This window comes from Anoplolepis gracilipes, chromosome 3 (genome assembly GCF_047496725.1).
Source record: "Anoplolepis gracilipes chromosome 3, ASM4749672v1, whole genome shotgun sequence".
NCBI lineage: Eukaryota > Metazoa > Arthropoda > Insecta > Hymenoptera > Formicidae > Anoplolepis > Anoplolepis gracilipes.
Window position 1 is genome coordinate 11548381 of NC_132972.1, and position 20019 is coordinate 11568399.

The 20019-nt window shown below is 32.4% G+C and overlaps 1 protein-coding gene across 3 annotated transcripts; it reads right to left on the reverse strand.

Annotated features, from left to right (window-relative positions):
- Positions 1 to 1958: 1958 nt before the first annotated feature.
- Positions 1959 to 18787, reverse strand: LOC140663442 (uncharacterized). Of its 3 annotated transcripts, none has more exons than XM_072887613.1 (11): positions 18535 to 18787; positions 16998 to 17171; positions 16521 to 16898; positions 15958 to 16307; positions 14912 to 15677; positions 14595 to 14661; positions 13126 to 13254; positions 4081 to 12811; positions 3322 to 3485; positions 3173 to 3227; positions 1959 to 2737 (listed from the first exon to the last, which is right to left on the reverse strand). In XM_072887613.1, the coding sequence occupies exons 2-11, from the start codon at positions 17163 to 17165 to the stop codon at positions 2713 to 2715; spliced, it is 10833 nt and encodes a 3610-aa protein (XP_072743714.1). In that variant the 5' UTR covers positions 17166 to 17171; positions 18535 to 18787; the 3' UTR covers positions 1959 to 2712. The 3 variants fall into 3 exon arrangements, with proteins under 3 accessions (XP_072743714.1, XP_072743713.1, XP_072743712.1); XM_072887612.1 differs by having other exon boundaries at positions 14553 to 14661; XM_072887611.1 differs by lacking the exon at positions 18535 to 18787 and having other exon boundaries at positions 14553 to 14661; positions 16998 to 17219.
- Positions 18788 to 20019: the final 1232 nt, after the last annotated feature.

Below are 20019 nucleotides of genomic sequence, written 5' to 3' on the forward strand. Positions count from 1 at the left end.
AATGGATATTATAGTTATAAAATTATTAAAATATTATTTCAAACAAAATATTTTCTGATTATTATTCATATTTTTTATTCTATTCAAAATGTTTTATTTTCTGTCAATAAAAATTTATGCGTCCAAGCTATGACCGTTTGTAGCAATTCTTACATCGAATATAAATAAAAAAATGCTGCTTTTATTTTAATAGGATATTTTTCGTTTTATTTTTTAGCAATTTTCGAAGTTATTACACATCAAAATTATATTTTTGGAATAAGAAACATTAAAATATACTTAATATTACCTTTAAGGAATATTATAATTTACTATATTGTTAGCTCTTACATTATTATTCGAAATAAAATACAATTACTAGAGAAAAAATTTTTGCAGTCAATAAACATTGTATATGTACTCAACTATATCATTACATCCAATATGAAAAATAAGGATTCTTATTAGTAAAAGCCGGAAATTCTAATTGAGTCCAATTAGTTATTTTACCTTTGATTTCTGCTGGAGATTTCGTATTAAATTGAAATTTGGACAAGAATTGTCACACAAATCCATAATGTATTAATAATTAAAAACATTTATATGATTCATCGAGCTTAAAAGTTGAGTAACTTAATAAATTAAAAATATTTCATTATCAGTATTATTAAATTAAAAAGAAATTGTTATTAGAAGTGGTCAGAAGAAAATGAAGAAAAATCCGTAGCACGTGGCACTTGATCAAGTCGCAAAATACATTTCAAGTGAAATTGTATATTATAAGATATGACGTAAACGTCCGATAATAAACAGTAAATATTTGCATATATATTTGAATAAATTATCTAAGAGTATATTCTAACAAAATATAAAAACTTTATTTTTATTGAATTGTCGATTGCATCTTAAAATAAAAACTACTTATTTGCGCCTGAATTTCAGAAAGCTGTTTATTTTTAATATCCTTTGATTATCTCGTCGTTGGAGCTAGTCATATAAATAAATGCAGAAAAAGCAATATGTTTAAAAAGAAATATAATATTTTATACAAGTAGTACCATTGAAACTACAATCAAAATTATGAAAATATTATAGTTGCTCTGATAAAAAAACACTACAGTACAATAAAGACTTCTAAAAAAAAAAAAAAAAAAAAAAGATACACATATAGAACACGTGTATTATTTATATTAGTAAATCGTACACAACGCATATTGATACAAAAATCGAATTATTCAGAATAGTGCACTTATTAATTTTCCACGCTCATGATAAATCTTTTATATTCTTCTTTTATATTAATTACATTAATATTTCATACTTATCTTTTTTTTTAATTCTAAAGAAGATTGAGTTTAATTTTATTGAAAATCATCTTAAAATTAAACCAATTAATGATAATTTGAGAGCTCATATATATAAAACACAACATATAGATAAAATATTTTCTTTATATCTATTTTCTAAAAATATTTATATTTTCTTTTCCTCTGTAATTTTACGAATTTTTAAATATATTACGAAATAGCAGTAACTACTTTATTTCCGAAATATAATAATAATATTATCATCTTTTGTTATTCAAATCATATATGTAATCTCACTGTTATATATCTCTTTATTTTTGTTACTCAGATAATAACACTCATTGTCAGATAAGTCCCCCTCTTTCTGCTTAGGAATCACATTGCATGGCATAAATCTGTAATTCCATCCCAAAATATTTTATGCAATTTTAAGGATACATAACAAGCATAAATAAAACATAGCGTTAGATAAATCCCCCTCTCTCTGCTTAGGAATCACATTGCATGGCATGAATCTGTAATTCCATCCCAAAATATTTTATGCAATTTTAAGAATACATAACAAGCATAAATAAAACATAGCGTTAAAGCACTCTCTCTCTCTCTTTCTCTCTCTCTCTCTCTCTCTCTCTCTCTCTCTCGCGTCATGTCTTTTTTTTTTAAACAGATATATTTTATTTATTTATTTATTGACACTTTTCTTTCTCTGTACAAAATTTATGGAAATAGAATGATTAAATAATTTACAATTATCACGAATTACGTCTGTATTATCTATGATTCGTCTTGCATAGCTTCGCTTCGATGTAAGACTAATAATAGTATTATAATTGCACCAATAAGCCGGAAGACAATCGTAGATAATTCACACAGAGAAAATACATAATTATTAATTAACAAAAAAAATTGACAAACGGCAACTTTTAGATAGATACACACATTGAAAACAGAAGAAGAGTTTCAACATAATTTTGACGCATATATGCATATAAATAATATAGTCATCAAATAAAAAAAAGAGCAGAAATATATTATTTAAAGTATTTTCGATTCCACCATATATCTCATGCAATTCGGCTGTACAACATTATAATACACGTAAGTCTGCTCCTTATATTATTTTTTCTTTCTCGAAGAGGAACGACTTTTACGAGAAAAAATTCTGTCCATCTACCTCTAAGTTCTGTACATTCTGTAATTTGAAAAATATTTCTTTCCTGACAATATTTTCAGGTAATACTCTTGCAAAATAATTCCTTATAATCGTTAGCATATGATTAAACGATTTCTGTCTGAAAAATACACACGACAGATCGCTCCATTACACATTTAGTTAACTGCAGAAATAAGTCTTGGCAGTTGGCACTTGGCAGGAATGTCTTCAGAAGGCAAAAACGATGGCCGTTTGACTCCCGCTATTCATTCATCACATATGCACCACCTTCGGCGTGCTGAAATCAGACATCATGTGATTATATTATTTATTCATTTATGTTTAGTTGCATAAACTCTATGAATTTAAAATTTAAATGATAAAAGACAAAGGGACACCAATATTCTATAAAACCAATTATCTATGCAATTAAAAATTCATAATTATAAAATCGTAAGACCATCTCATTAATAATGCATGCAGTGAAATATCTGTAAAATAATCTAGAAATTTAAAAGAAACTAAACTTGTGAAATTTGTCACTGTAAATTTTAAAAATTGACTACGTAATATACATACATAACAGTGAGAACTTATATAAAAATATTGAAATTATAATTGCTACATGTATATAAAATTTGAAAATAATAGAATCAATAGTTCATTATCATTGATTTTATATAAAAAATGTAACATTAATGAACTGAAAATAGAAAACATATTCATACTTTACCTCTTGCCCCACAACCAATTTAAAAGCACACTCGACTGACTCTGAACATCCCGAGCTGTAAACAAATATCGATTTGTTATTTGCACTGATACACAGCTTTGTACATTCGATGTTTACTGGTTATTGTATACTCATCAAGGAATACCTACAGAGCGTATAATTAGCGTTGACCAACCTCGCGGCTGCTTCAGGCGGCAATGTACTTAAAACGTCTCTGTGTGCTAATAATGACATTTGTTGCGTATGTCTTAACTCTCGTTCATCCTTTAATCGCACGTCCTTCGTATGACTGACTGAATGCAACTGCGACAATCTAAAGGAAGAATCTAGCTTATATCGAGCTACAAGCGAGTTACAATACGCGAACGAGAAATTTAGACAGTTTATTGAAGAACGAAAATATTTTTCATTCTTCAACATTACTTGAGCTTTGCAGAATAAATAATCTATGAAGCATTTCAATTTCTACTGGTCGACAAAATAATGAAACTTCTGACTTTACGAGATCATAATGATCTTAATTAAAACTCGTATGTTCTAAATCGAGGTCGTCATCATTGTTCGCGCCAATGGAGTAATGTAGCAGCGACTAGGACGAAGAAAAATTTAATTAGTCCTCGAAAACCCTCGACTTCATAAAAAACTGTCTACTTTGCGCAAAAATTTTAATTTTTCTTTCAAAATCTATATTTACATCGGCATTTAGCATATTAAATATAACTATAAAATAACTAAAGGATAGCATTAAATTTTTTTGTAGTAGATAAACCGAATTACAGAAATTATGCTTAGCACTAAACATGATATATAAATACGCAGATCTTTTTATGCAAATTAATTACAATACTACGTGGATAGTATTGTATGGAAGTACTTCTGTAATTTTGTAATTATGAAATTTTACTTACTTCAATGCAAGAGCTTCCTTGTCTTCGATCGGGATATCGATGGCTTCTTTCGCGATCTCAACTGGTCCCTCAGACTTCGAAGGTGAAGGTTGTTCCACGAGGGGTTCAATCACCGCTTGTGAGGCCAATGATAAGTCTTTTGTTGGGCTCGCTTCAGCGCTACCTACCCTCCTCAATTCTTCGTTTATTCGAATTACATTGGACAATCGCAGCTGTAATGTATCACGCTCTTCAAGCAATTGCATCAGTTCATGAGTCAACTCTTCGCATCTGACGTCTCTTTGATGCAGCATGTATAATGCGAGATCCAATTCGCTGGAAGTGGTCTCCTTGTTGTCGTCCATTTGAACGGTTTCTGAATTCTTCGGCGCTGCAGCCTCGATAACCGGCATGTCTTTTTTCAAAGCATGCTGAATCAGTTCGTATTCCGATACCTTCTGCTCTAACAATTCTTTCAGCCTATTCATCTCTGTCTCACTAGCTGCCAATGTATGCTTCAGCTCGTCCAATTGTTTCTCCTCTTCGGTGGATAACACCAAGAGTTCTTCTATACGCGCATCCTTTTCGAGAATCTGCATCTTTAAATTATGAAGTTCGGTGTCTTTGGTTATGCTTAGTTCGGCCAGTCTTCTCTCTTTCTTCGCCAGGTCCTCGGTTGCATGCGTCAATGCATCCTCTTTCTGTTCTAATTTATTGCTCTGAGCATTCACAGTTATCTGCAATTCTTCCAACTGTATTTTAAGATTCTCAATATCGTGGTCTTTCAATTGAAGTTCTGCCAGTAACTTTCGATTTTCTTCCGACAGTTTCTGCTTGATTTCATCGATCTCAGATTCTTTTTTTCGCAACTCGTTGTTCAGCAATTCTTCAGCTTCAATACGGATCTGTTCTTTTTCCGAAGTTAGCTTCTCGATGGCATTTCTGCTCTCCTCAGAAAGCCTCTCAAAATCTTTAAGATGTAAAATTTTCTCTTGTAATTCCACGATAGTTGTCTTTAATGCTTGCACTTCCTGCCCCTTGTCGTATAACTCTCCTGTTAGTCTCTGCACAGTTTCGCGTAATTCAAACCCGTCGTTCAGAAATTCTTCAGCCTGGATACGGTTCTGTTCTTTTTCCGAAGTTAGCCTCTCGATGGTATTTCTGCTCTCCTCAGAAAGCCTCTCAAAATTTTTAAGATGTAAAATTTTCTCTTGTAGTTCCACAATAGTTGTCTTTAATGCTTGCACTTCCTGCTCCTTGCCGTATAACTCTCCTGTTAGCCTCTGCATAGTTTCGCGTAATTCAAACTCGTCCGATTGCGGCTCCATACTGGCTTGCAGACACAATTGCGAGTCTTTCTCGGCTATAACATATTTCAGTTCATTGATTTCTTGTTCCTTCGCGTGCAGCTCATTCTGCAATCTAACGATTTCTTCTTGATCATGCGCGGATCTTCGGTCTCTAAGAAGCGAATTGACTTCTTCCTTGAAAATATGCTCCTGGTTCTGGTTGTTAATGCGATGTGTCAAAACATTTACTTGGTCCTGCTTCTCCGTTAAAGTCTGCGTAGTTACTTGTAAAGAAGCTTCCAATGTAGCTTTTTCGTTATACAGACAATTAATTCTATCTTGCATTTGCTGAATGATTGTAGGATACGTATTCTCGCTTAAAACGTATTTCAGATGTTCCAGTTCTTGCTGTTTAATTTCCATCTGCGCCTTTAGCTCGTTTATAGTGCTTTGCAACTCCGCATCATCGTCGTTGCCGTTGTTAAAAGGAGGACTGTCAATCATCTGGGAATTCTGCGATTGCTTATTGCGCAATTCCTCTAATTCAGCTCGTTTTTCATTCAATTCTTGACTCACGGTCTCCAGCAAAGAATCCTTATCAGTCATCATGGCTTTGATTCCTTCTAAATCATTCTCCTTGGCGCATAATTGCGTATTCACGTAATGCAATTGCTCGGTCTTCTCTCGTAAATCTTGCTTTAAAGCATCAATCTGCTCTTTATCCTTTTCCAAATGAGTCTGATACGCCTTCGTCTCCTGATCGTACTGCAGCAAGATTGATTCTTTCTCTGATTTTAGAATTTGAATTTCTTGTTGCAAACTATGAATATGCGAATTGTATTCTTGTAGATTAACTGTGGTTGCTTCTGTGTTATTCAATTGATTCTGCAGAAGCTGAATGTCCGCTAAGTATCCTATTTTTGTTATGAGCGTGGTTTTTTCTTCTTCGTATTGTATCAATTCCTGTTGTTTCTCTCGCAATTTTTCATTCAATAAATTTGCCTCAGCTTGAGTAGCTCCGATTATTGAATTTCGTTCTGTTAAATCCTCCTTCAAATATACGATTTGTTGTTGTTGCATCTCCAATTTACCCGCGCTATCTTGCAATTTCAAGATATACTCATCGACCGTCGTTTGCATTGCCGTCAATTTTTCCATTAGATCACGCAATTCCTTATCTTTTCCTTCAATCTCTATCGCATGCTTCTGGACTAATTCTTGAGTAGCTTCACTAACAATAACATTCACTGTTTCTACACTCTTTTGCTGAATTAGCTCGTGTTCTTTGTTAGAAAATGCTTCCTTCAAGATCGTCAATTCTTGTTTCCTCTCGTCTAGTTCTCTCGTCAAATTTTGTATATCCGATTGTAGCGTCGCCTCAGCTTGTTGTCTTTCTACGTACTGAACTTGAAGCTCTTGCTTCAAATCAGCGACTTCTTGAACTCTAACATTAAGCAGCTCCGTAATTTCTATTAAAGATGTATTGACGGTTGAAAGTTTTTCTTCTGAATTCATTAGAGCATTAATCTTGTCTTCCTTCTCTTCTGAAGCTTTCTGTAAATTATTTATCTCCGTTTCTAATCTCTCTATTTTCTCCATAAATTCAGTTTTGAGAAAATCGTTGTCTTGTTGCATTCTTGTCGCGTAAGCATCCGCATTTATTCGACTTTGCTCGTATTCCTCCCTGAGCGCATTGTATTCTTTCTTCGTATTCATTAGAGAGGCTTGAAGTGCAAGAATTTGTCTATTCGCTTCCTCTAACATCTCTTCAAGTTCTCCAGATTTATCAATACTCTTCGGTTCCAAATTCGCCATCACCGCTTTTTGTTCTTCTAATAAGTGCTGCAACTGTTCGTTCTCTGCCGCGAGCGCTTCCAATTTGTCCTTCAAATCGTCTATTTCCTCCTGGTATTTTTTCGACATCATTTCGAAATTGTAAATAGATTCCATTGATTTTTCCTGGGGCTGATTGTGTGTGGTAAATTTATCGGCTTCATGATGTGATGGATCAACTTGATCTTCTTGTTGTGAAAAAGAGGTAACATCAGTTGCATTTTCCTGTAATCGCCATTCTAAAGATTGCACTTTATTATCCAGTTCCTTATTCTGAATACGCAATACCTCAACTTCCATATCCTGCCTCTCTTTCATCTCCATGTACCTTTCATTAGCCGACACTATCACATCAAGTCGTTTCAGTAAAACCTCTTTCTCAGCAGTAATATTTTTCTTTTCCTCTTTAATTTCGTTAAGAGCTTTCTCCAAATTGGCGATCTGTGTTTTTAACTCCTCTTCGATTGCCGTATCCAGATCGAAAAAGCTGTCAGCCTGCTTCTGCATCTTCAATTGTTGTTGCAAACTCTCTATCTGCACCTTATATTCCTTCAATTTTTTCACCAACTTACCATTCTTTATCTGTATTACTTTACTCTCTTCGGCAATCTTAACATTCTGCACTTCCAGATTTTTTATTTTGTCTTGCAAGTCTTCTATTTGTACGCGTAATTGCGTTTCGACGCGCGGGATTACTGGCATCACACTGAGATCATTAATCAATTGAGTGTCCTCTGTATTCCAACCCCATTCCTCATCGACATTAAGTGGCTCAGACGAATCCCAACCTGAACCAATATCTATCTGAGTATCTTGTATTTCTTTTTCAATGGAAGATTGTGTCAACTGCACGGATTCCTGTTTATTAATCGGTTCTTCAATAGCTGTAAGAACTTGTCCTGATACCTGTTGAATGGTTGTTTTTTCTATAAGACTCAACTCCTTTAAACTGTCTTTGTGTATTTTCGATTTCTGAAGACTCTGTTGTAAATCATCTAAAGCTCGTGTAAGATTCGCGACGAGTACTTGTGCCTGATCTCTCTCTTGTAAAGCATTCTCCAGTTCAGTCTGTAGATTACGCTGACTTATTTCTTGTATTGAATCATTCTTTGCTTCTGTTATCAGATTATCAATTTGAAGTTTGTACGATTCCAAGATATGATTTTGCTGCTCTTGTTCCATTATTAATGTTCGCACAATCTCTTTTGTGGAAGCCAATTCTGTTTTTATTGCAGTGATTTCGATGTCTTTAAGCGAGACTTCTGTTCGCAGACTAGTTTCTAATTCGGCATATTGCTGTGACTGCATAGTCGTTTGTTGATTTACGGCATTTAATTCTGTAATCAATGAATCTGCCTGCACAGTCTTTTCAACCACAAGTTGTCGTAATCTTTCCAATTCCGCTTCAGTGATATGATACTGTTCCTGCAACACTTTGAGTTCATTCAATTGAAAAGTAGCTTTATCTAATTCTGCATTTAATGATTCCAGCTGCGCGTTCTTCTCAGAAAAAAGATGTTCTATCTTCTTCAACTCGCTTCGTGAATTCTCAAATTGATTCTGCAAGTCTTGGATATGCAATTTTCCTTCCTCTATATTCTTAAGTAAAAGATCGATTTCTTTCACGTGCTCAGAACATTGATTCTCTTTCTCGTTTAATAAACTCTGCAATCGCTCTATTTCTTTCTTATTATCTAAAACAATAGATGTATCAAGGATTTTTGCAGAATCAAACGATTGCAAAGTATCCTCATGTTGTCGCTGGCTCTCGGTGACAGATGTTTCAGCTGTTTCCGGAGTTTCAATTTTACATTCCTCGTTCTTACGTTTATATTCTTCCAATTTAGATTCCAATTCCGATACTTTTCGTTCGCTTATGGATTTTTCCGTCCTCAAGGCATCAATTTCCTGTTGTAACGTATTCGTTTGGTCCATAAGTGATTGATTAAAACGTTCCTGAGCAGTCTGCATCATCATATCATTATATCTCTGAGACTCATCGTGGAGTAATACAATATTGCCGTATGAATTAGCTAATTCGTTATTTAGATTTTCAATCTCTGCTTGACGCTCCTGTAAACGTGCCTCCAACGCTTGTACCAAATTTTGACATTGCTCGGAATGGTCGCAATGTTGCGCAATCCTCTCTGCGTCATCCTCTCTTACATCCTGTTCTGAAGTCTGCACAGATACCGTCATAGTCACAATCTCTTTCTGTAACTGCTCGATCAACACACGACGGTCTTCTGATTCCTTCTCGGCGTTTTCTAATTTCTCGTCCATCTGCGCTTGTTTGGATGACAAGAGACCGTTTTCCGCCTGCAAGTGCTTTATTGTGGCAAGCTGTCCCACGTATTCGGTCTCCATTACTTGCATACGCACACTGAGTTCTCGCGCCTCATCTTTTATCTCATCTAGAATTGCTTGTTTCTGTTCGGCTTCCTTGATAGTAGTTTGTTTGTAGAGTTCATAGCGTTCATAGAGTTTGTGGAGTTCTGCAATAACATTCTCTCTCGCTGTTTTCTCCGCCACCACTTCACGAGAGGTGCGTTCTATCTCTGTACGTTGCCTCTCAATCTCCTCACCCATCTCTGTATTGTGTTCCATCAATACTGCCATTTTTTCTTTCAAACTGGTCGATTCTTTTGCGAATTTTTCAGAATTTGCAAGAGCCTCCGCAGTGTCGTTCTTCGTCTGCAACAATTTCTCTTCCAAGTCGGCAATCTTATTGTCTTTTTCTCGCATGGAAATCTCCACCTCCTGTATCTGTTTGTTTTTAACTTCTTTCTCATCTTTTTCCGTCGTCCATTTCTCCTCTAACTCGGCAACGCGTGCTTCAAGTTCTTGACACGCGATTTTCTTTTTATTAAAAGTCGCCACAATCTTTTTCATTTTTTCAGATTGCATCTGAAGCTTATTCTCCGTTTCTGAAAGCTTTTGTTCTAAATCCGCGACTTTGCTCTCCAAGATAGTCTTCATCTCTTCTGTGACACTTTTATCAAGTAAGTTTTGCTTTTCTTCTAACTTAGCTTTCATAGCGTCATTTTCTTGTATTTTTTCGACTAATTCTTCAATGACATTTTCTAATCTTGTATTAAGCATTGCCATTTCCTCTGTATGATTAAGTTTAAGCCGTTCCATCTGCTTGTACTCACTTGTTAGCTCCGATTGCATATTTTCAGCATATGTAGTTTGATTCTCCAAAATTTTCTGTAATTCCCAAAGTCGTTTTTCAGTTTCAGTCTTATCGTTCTTGATTTCTTCAATTTGTGCATCCAACTCTTTTTTATCCATTAACAAACTGTTTATTTCCTGTTCCTTTTTAATTAATTCATTTTTAATATTCTCATTATCCTTTGATGTATCTTCAATCTTTTGCAATAGCTCACTATTTTCCCTTGAAATTTCTTTGTGCTTATCCTGTAATTCAATATAACTTGTTTCTTTATTTCGCAAACTCTCTAATATTTCATTAAAATCTTCTAAAGACTTAGACCATCCTAATGCTTCAGTAATTTTGCTAATATTGTTTTTTAGAATATGAATATCCTCTTCTTTCTCCCTTACTATGTCATTGAGTCTCACAATCTCTCCTAATGATGACGATAGAGCAGCCTCATTTTCTTTAAGCTTAATCGAATAATTGTACAACTCGTCTTGCAAATTGTCTATAGTAATCATTCCATTTTGCAACTGCACATATTTAGTATGCAATTCTTGATCTTTCTTTTCAATTTCTGTTTTCAAGACCGTTATTTCATGTTCTTTTGCAGTCACATTCGCTACTTCATCTTCTAATTTTGTTTCAAGTAAGTTTATAGTGCCTTGAAACTGTTCTTGTAAAATAGAAGTTGCTGCATCTTTTTCCTTTATCATTTCTAACAGTTCTTTATTATCATTTTCCAGCGTCGTAAAGGCGTTTTCTATGGAAATCTTCTTTTGCTCCATAGTTTGGAACATTTTTAGCATATCATCAAATTTAAATTTCCATTCCTCCGCAGTAACAAACATATTTTTCAATTCGTGTTGCAAACTCTCGACTTTTTCATTCGACGCCTCATATCCTAGTAATTGTTCAGCTTTTTTCTGCAACTCTACCTCCATACTCTGCAATTTCATATTCATCTCTTCTACCTGATTTTTATATTCCACGATTAATACTTTATTATTCTCAAGTTCTTTTTCCAGGGATGCTACAATCATAGTTTGAGATTCCTGACAAGCAGCTTCTTCTGACTTTCGAGTCTCTGACATTTCATCAGATGATTTCTGTAAAAGAGTGTTAATTTGTTCATGCAACTCCTGCCTTTCATGAATTACATTTTCTTTCTCCTGATTTAATTTCTCCAATTTATCAATAAGCTCTAATCTTTCTCTGGAGAAATCCTCACAAGCCATATGTTCGAGCTTTAGATTCAACTCTTCCTTCTCTCTAATAATTTTATTCAATTCTTCTTTCTGATTGTCAATTTGTCCCTCGAGCTGTGAAATAGTCATTATCATCTGCATATTTTCTTTCTCCAATGTCACAATTTTAGACTTTGCATCATCAGTTTCACATGATGTTATGTTAACTGACTGCTCTACCGAAGCTTCTCGCAACTGTGTCAGCTCCTTTTCAAGAACCTGTTGCCTGTCCATTAAAATTTTAATTTGATCAGTATATTCTATTATCTGAACTGACATTTGAGAAGACAATTGCGTTTCGAGATGCTCCTCTAATTTTGTGCGATTTATAACTAATTCAATATTCTCCGCTGTCAATGTTTCTATACGATCCTGCAACCTGTTATTTTCTTCCATCAGATCTCCTACTTGTGTCTTGAACTTAGCAACATCTGCCATTAAATTATCATGTTCCTGTGTGAGAGTCTCAATTTGCAATCGTAAGCTGCTATCATCTTTAAGTGTCTCTGAACTGCTATCAATCTTAGAGACATTTAACTGAGCGCTACATTCTATTTGACTTAACTGTTCTTCCAGTTTCGTAAGTTTAATAACGAGCTCGTTATTCTCCTGAGTAAGTAATTCAATCTTTGTTATATTGTCGTTATGTTCCGGAATACGCTCAAAAGATTCCGTGGAGCCCGTATCGGACGATCCCTTCTCTTCAAATCTGCTCAATTTCATAGTTAAATCACTATTTTCCTGGGTTAATTGTTCAATTTTCTTTAACAGATCACTGCGATCTGTATCGTTTATGGTTTCGAAGGATTCCGTCGAGCCAGCATGCGAGCCGTCTTTCTCTTCTAACTTTGTTAACTTGAGCATTAATTCATTATTCTTCTGCTCTAAATCTTCGATCTTTTTCAAAAAATCATTTCTGTCGTTTACTTGAATGGTTTCAAAGGATTCTGTTGAGCCGGTATCCGAAGCACCCTTTTCCTCCATTTTGTTTAATTTACTATATAATTCTGAATTTTCCTGTGTCAGAACGTCGAGCTTTTTCAAAAGTTCATGATACTCAGACTCGGATAGAGACTCAAATTTACTTTCGCTTTGTTCTTTATGTACAGCTTCCAATTGTTCCTCTAGCTCAACAATTTTCATTTCTGCAGTCACTCTAAGATTTTCGGATTCTGCATTCTCAGCTTCTAATGTCAAAATTTCCTGCTTCACTGTGTGAAGTTCTGAAAGAAAATATGTAATTAATTTGTTAAATATGCTAATTCTTAATACTTATTAAATAATATTATATATATATTAGAAGTATATTAATATCATTACAGAAAAAACAGGAGAGAGAAAAAGACAGAAAGCAATTGACATGCTATCAAAGAAAGCAGAATATAATATAAACTATTAATATATAAATTATAAAATCTTTATAGAGTTCTATTAAAATGTAATATACAACTCAATATTTAAAAAATTAGTTAATCTATCTACACAAAATGTATAGCTTATTCTGCACAGAGAGAAACTATTTGATATGACAAATTACCTTGCATTAGATCTAACTTTTGATTCTCTAAGGTGGCGATTGCATCAATATGCATCTGTATTTCTTTTGTCTGAGATGAAACCTTACTTTCCAGGTCAGCAACACGTTCTTGCCAATCTCCTGCTGAGGCTGTGCAGATCGTACAATTTGCCGATAACATACGTGCAATTTCAGTTTCGTTCATAGAAAGCTTAATTAAAGCAAGTAATTATTAAATGCTCACAGCAAATTTTTCAAAAATAAAATCTTTTTTTTAATACAATCTGTTAATTATCTCGCCATGTAAATTGTTTCAAAAAATTGAGACAAAAGAAAAAGATAAAACCAACAACAGATTCTTAAAGCAATATACATTTACATACACTTAAACGTTCTAGCTGCATTAATCTTAAAAATTAAAAATATTAAAATTAGTACAAATATTGAACAGCTTAATATTTTATTTAAAAGGAGCAATTAAATTAATAATAAAAATTAATATTTTGGTACACATTCATATGTATACATACATATAATAATATTACACATTTTATTAAAAAAATATCTTTTCTATACTTCCAAATCATAAATCTGCTGATGGCATGTATCTTCTTCTAGAACATTTTTTTCTTTCTTTTTAAAAAATATTTCTTCTTTCTACCCATTTAAAGCCTCAAGCACTTTGGAAAGCCAAGATTTATTTAATTTACTTTATTGTATATTTAATTGTTAGCATCATATATCTCAATTAAAAATTAATCATATGCAAAAAGTATTTGTGATTTTTATTTCATTAAAAGCGAATATTGCAATTGCAAAGCCACAGAAAAAATTCAATATAGTTATTGCAATTCATGCAAATTAATTATTTATAAAAATAATAAGAAAATGTAGGTATGATAAATAGATATTATAATAAATCTACTTCTATGGATAAACTATGGATAAATATGCAGCAAACTTTGACAAGTAAAGTAGGTACCATGTTATATTTAATCATCAAGAAATATTCACAAGAAAATTTCATTAATTAGTATTTTCTCTCTATAAACGTTTCAATAATTGCAACATACAAAACTATTAGCAAAGAGAAAAGATTCCATCACCAGAAATCAGCCTTAAAAAATATTTTCCAAGTACAGTTTTTTTTAAGTACTTGCAAATAAAATTTGTGTAATGTGATATTTTATATTTCTATACTCGCGACCACGTTCATAATAAAATTGATATGATTTATCACTACAGCTTATTCGTATATCATTTTGTTGTAAAAGATATATATACATGTAATTATAGCAACTAGGATAAATGCTTTTCACAAAGGAAACAGGGCTGTGTGGAAAACAGGCTGTCTCGATAAAAAATATTAAACAAATCGCATTGGAAATCCGGTAATATAACTAGGACAACGGAAACGTCAGCGATAAAACGTTTGTCCTGGTTCCTACCTTTAAGCTCGTCAAAGTCTACCAGACTCAGCTGAAGGTTACCTTTCTCCTCCTCCAATAATGCTACTTGATTGCCCAATTTAACAAGTTCTGCATTCGTATCGGATACCTATATACAACGCACATATTCTTATTTTTATAAATATAAAAATCTGCAGATATATCCTAATTGATCAATATAGTTCCAACAGAAAAAACTAAATAATTGCATTTTTATTAAATATTCAATGAAGTTATTCCATAGAAAATGCAGATATTAAGTGAAAAAAATATAACAATTTATTTCTTAATAATTATATTAATAAAATTTTCTTTGTCACTAAATAGATCTAGAAATAAATATTGTAATAAACTCTTACCATTTTAAAGTCCTCCAATTGTTTTTGCAGATTTTTCACTTTACTTCTGTGTTGGGCTTTTAATTTGATCATGCTTTTATTTAAATCTTCCAATTCCTTTGTCAATTTTACCACTATATCATCTTCTTTAGGTACCGTTCGTTCGGCTGACAATCTTGCTGTCAAGTTGTTCTTCTCTGTTTCCAGTTTATGTACTTGCTTCTCGAGGTCAGTAATCTTGTTAGAATCTTCTTCGTTTCTAGATGACAATTCAGTCATTTGTTTCTGTAATTCGGTCTTTGATTCTTTTTTCAGCAATTCGTTCGATTGTTTAAGTTCTTCTATCAAATTTTCAAGCTCTGTTATTCTATTATCTTTTTCGATAATTGTACCATTACTTTGAACTGATTTGCTAGCAATAATTTTATCCTGTAACTCGGCTACATTTTTTTGCAATTCGTACTTTTCATCGAGAAGCTGTCGATTATTCTGCTCTAATTTCTCTATTCTAAATTGTAGATCCTCGACTGCTGGTGTTGTCACTATACCAGCGCCCGATTCTAATTGAAAAATTCTTTCTTTGGCTTCCGCCAATTTCACTTCATACTCCTCCAATTGCTGAAGAAGATTATCGTTCTTCAATTTCAATGAGGATTCAATAAGAACGAAATTTTCCTGCATCGATTTCATCGCGTCTTTAGTCTCCGCTAAAGTATCCATAGTAGAACGCGAGAAATCAACAGTTGCTGATTCAGCTATTTTCTGTTCTTTAAGCTGCTCATCGAATCTAAATAATATATATATAAAATAATTCGAAAAATATAAAATATTTTAAAATAACTTTAAATGAAAAAAGTATTAAGATGATATAAGATAATATTTAATATTTTAATATATATCAATACATAATCAAATTGTATTAGCTGATAAGAAATTGTGAAATATTTTATAATTTTGTTTGATAACATAAAATTTAAACTTCTATTCTTCAATCATCAAAGTTATTCATTTAGCTTGAAATAAATGTTACTTAATTTCATAATGTACATATTATTAAAATATATTACCTATTAATTGTGTGTTCCAATTCCGATATTTTGTTATCTCTTTCTTGCAACTGTTTTAACAGATTGATATTCTTATCTTTCAAAGAAGTTTCTATCAGAATAAAATTTTCCTGCATCGTTCGCATTTCGTCTTTTGTATCTTCGAGAGTGTCTAATGTCGTTTTACCCCTTCTAGAAAGGTCCGCGGACATGAGAGTCACTGCTTTCGTTTTAGAATCAATCACAGAATCCTTCTCCTTTAAATTTTCTTGAAGGTCTAGGATGGTAGCTTCCAATTCAACAATTTTGCTATTCAAATCCATAATCTTTTTCTCTTTTTCTTGAATGTCCTGAATTTGAACTGGTGTCACCTTAAATTAAAAGATAGAAATGAGTGAATAATCTTTAACACATATTACTTTTATTAAATTTTTCGTTAGAAATTATTTTTCCAAATAGTGACAACTCTTTTCTTTTTGTTATATATGTTAATATAATTGTAGAGATAGATTATCATAATTTAAAGCGATAGGTTATTTAAAGATAAAAAATATATATTTAAGAGATTATATTATAAAACTTACTTCTGTCGTGATTACAAAAGGCCTAATTGGTGTGATAGCCAGTTGATCCTTATATTCCATTGATGCTAAATTTGTTTCATCCAATTGTTGCCTAATAGCTTCCACTTTTTCCTCCATTACTCGTTTTGTTTCTGTCAGCTCTTTATTACGTTGCTCAAATGCTTTCCTATTTTCTGCCAATTTTCGTTGAAGTAAAGAAGATTTTGCTTTTGGGGTTTTTGCTTGACTTATGTCATCGATTACATCATCTGTTGTATCCTTTGCCACAGATTCAGTCTTATGTGAATGCACTGTGTCTTTAGATGCTGAAGCTCCTTCTTTACTACGACGTGACATTTTAGCTCTGGATTTGATTTTTGATAATCTTCGTGCATATTCCTTTTAAATATAAAAATAAGAAATATACTTATATAATTAAGCAAAAAATATTTTATATTAAAAAAAAATTTGAAATGCATTATTTTTATAATTTATTACCTGGACTTCCTCCTCTTTCTTTTTTAAACTTTGTTGATTCCTCATCATAATTTCCTTGAGGGATTCCAGTTGATTCTTATTCTGTTCACATGTTTCTTTCGTATGTAAGGCAGCTTTAGGAAGGCTGCCTTCCATTGCATCTGAGGGCTCCTCAGATGCACCTGACATTATGCACTGTGCAAATAGAAACAACACAAACCAATGCATTATTTGTTTTCTATGCAAAATTAACTGTAAATGCACTTTAACAATGGATAACTGTTAAAGTCAATGGCAGTGAAAATTTTTCTAATATGACAAAACACAGTATCACCCGCTGCTCTCATTTTCTATATCTAATTGGATAGGGTCTAGACTGGGGTAAACTAATTGCATTAAGTCTCGACGCAGACCAGACTTTCCACATTCCTCATCATTTCTATACAAATACTCAGTAAAAGCAACATCAAATACTATGCAGCTTATTTCAATTTTTTATTGTAAAAGTGTCAATAAAAGTGTCAGTACTATTAAAAAATTTAAAAAAATGTAAGTGTTACTTTAATAATATTAAAAATCTTGCATCCCATTTTTTGTAATATAATCATTGTTGATACATTCATTATTATATACAGGATATTTCTACAAGTAATTGTGCTGTTATTTTTCTTATTTGTTAAGTAAAATCACAAATTCATTATTGAAAATTATTCATGTTTTTAATTATTCTAATGTTTTTTGATTTCTTAATCATTTATTTTTATTAGTTGCTAATTATGTCAAGAAAAAGTTGACAATTTAGAGGATTCCATACAAAAAATTCAGTATGTTGAATAAAATTTAAGTAAAATTTCAATAGCTAACAAGTATGTAAAATATTTGAAATTATAACTTTTATTCATTTCATGAATAAATTCTACTAAATCTTGTTATCTAAAAAATATATCTACTATTACAATGTATCTACTACTAATAAAAAAACAATAAAGTGCCTATCAATTTAAATTATTCGAACAGCTTTCATAATATGCTATGTACAATTCATTGCAACTAATGTTTTGATACATTTGTATACTTTAAATTTTCTGAGATGAAACCACAGAATGTGATATAAATATATTAGATAAAAAAAGAAATATTATCAAATAATTTAATATTACCTGCTATATACATAAATATACATCATACATAATCAAATCATTGTCATTGTCAAATTATATAATTACCAAATATAAGATGCAAAGTCACACAGGTTTTGGGATCGTAGCAGCTGAAATCGAAGATATATAGGAATGCAAATTTCAAAAGTCTCATTGTATTGAAAACAGTTAACTCTTATGTATATCCAAACAGATATCCTCGACTTCGTTGAACACGTAGCAAAGTGACGTAATCCGTGCGATGGGACGCACGTGAAGAAAAACGCGAGCGCGCATCCCACGACATATTCGAGGAGAGTCGAAATTGCGATTGATCTCAGCTGTTTGATCAGAGACGAAGAAGAGTATAGGCATTCGAGCGAGAAACAGCCACGATGCGATTTACATTTACGATATACCTTTTATCTGGCGTTGTTCACAGTGTCAGGAGGGTAACACGTCGGTGCTCATATTTAGGTCGCTCCGTCACCGATCCCAATTTTCCAACGTTGCAAATGAACGCACGTCAAACGTACATACTCCACAGATGACAGCTTATAGATATTCGATAGCGCTCGCCGATAAAATTCTACATAAATCCGTGACAAAAACCAACTTTATGTTATTATCGCCGTGCCATATTTTCACGGCCGGAAATAGTTGGAGGTGCTGTCTTGCGCGCCACATCGTGGCAAATACCATCATCTCTTATTGCAAATAATGAGCTAACGATAAGTTAACAACGATAGATAAAACAGTTGCAGGATAGGATCTTTTTTATCTTCTGATTGGAATAAAATTGGCGAAGTTCATTCGGCGCGAAATTGCACGGAAGCTATCGAAAGGAACCGATCAGTTTTGTACTTATCTCCACGAGGATTCAAAATTGCTCAAAGTTAGATGAATAGATGTATCGTAAAAAGTATTGAAAATATCTTCTTTTAAAAAATGTAGAAAAATATACATTCGACAATTTTATTATACTCATTCGAATTTCAACGAGATTCTGACTGTCATTAGCTGTTTTCAGTTCGCGCCGATTGTACGATAGTCTACTTCGGTTCGGTGGTTGTTATGGATGTGTCTAGACAATAAAGACAATTATTACATTTAAATTTGTGTCATGATTCACAACGTGTCATGTGTGTCATATATATATATATATACACGCCGAACGATTCACGAAAATGTAGGTGTTCCATTCACACTACAAGAATAAGAATGTCCGTGGTTCTTCCTAAGAATTCCTAACCTGTTGCACGCTTATCTCGTCGATAAATCTTTTGCTATCACGTACACATGAATGTAAAGATTTCTTTTTATATTTATACTTTTCTTTTATTTTAATATCCGGGTTAAATAAAAGAAATTGTCAATTTTTTTTTTTTTTTGAACACATTCAACACTATTGATATTTGTAATTGGAAACCACTGGACACAATTATATATTTTGATGATAACATATAAATTATCAATATTATAAAATATTAATATTAATCGATTTAATTATCGAATGCCTCTTGTATAATTAGAGCTTACTTAATTTCTTTTTTTAGAAAAAAAAATTGAGAAAAAGATAAACTTTTTATACATATGTTAAAAGTTAAAATAATATCTTGTTATTGTAAATATTATAGCTAAAAGTCACATCGAATAATAAATTAATTGTTTTTATAGATATAACTGATAAGTTAAATTAAAATAAAAGAATTCAACTACATATACAGTTTCTTAAAAATTAAATTATTTTATATATTGCATGGAAGCAAGAGAATGCATATAGAGCATTTTCTTATTTAATTGTGCACATGTAATTTTGTTTGCATCATGTTATATATATGTTTGTTATTATTATGTACCGAGATATAATAAATATCTATCCATTTTTTTGTATTCTAGGAGAG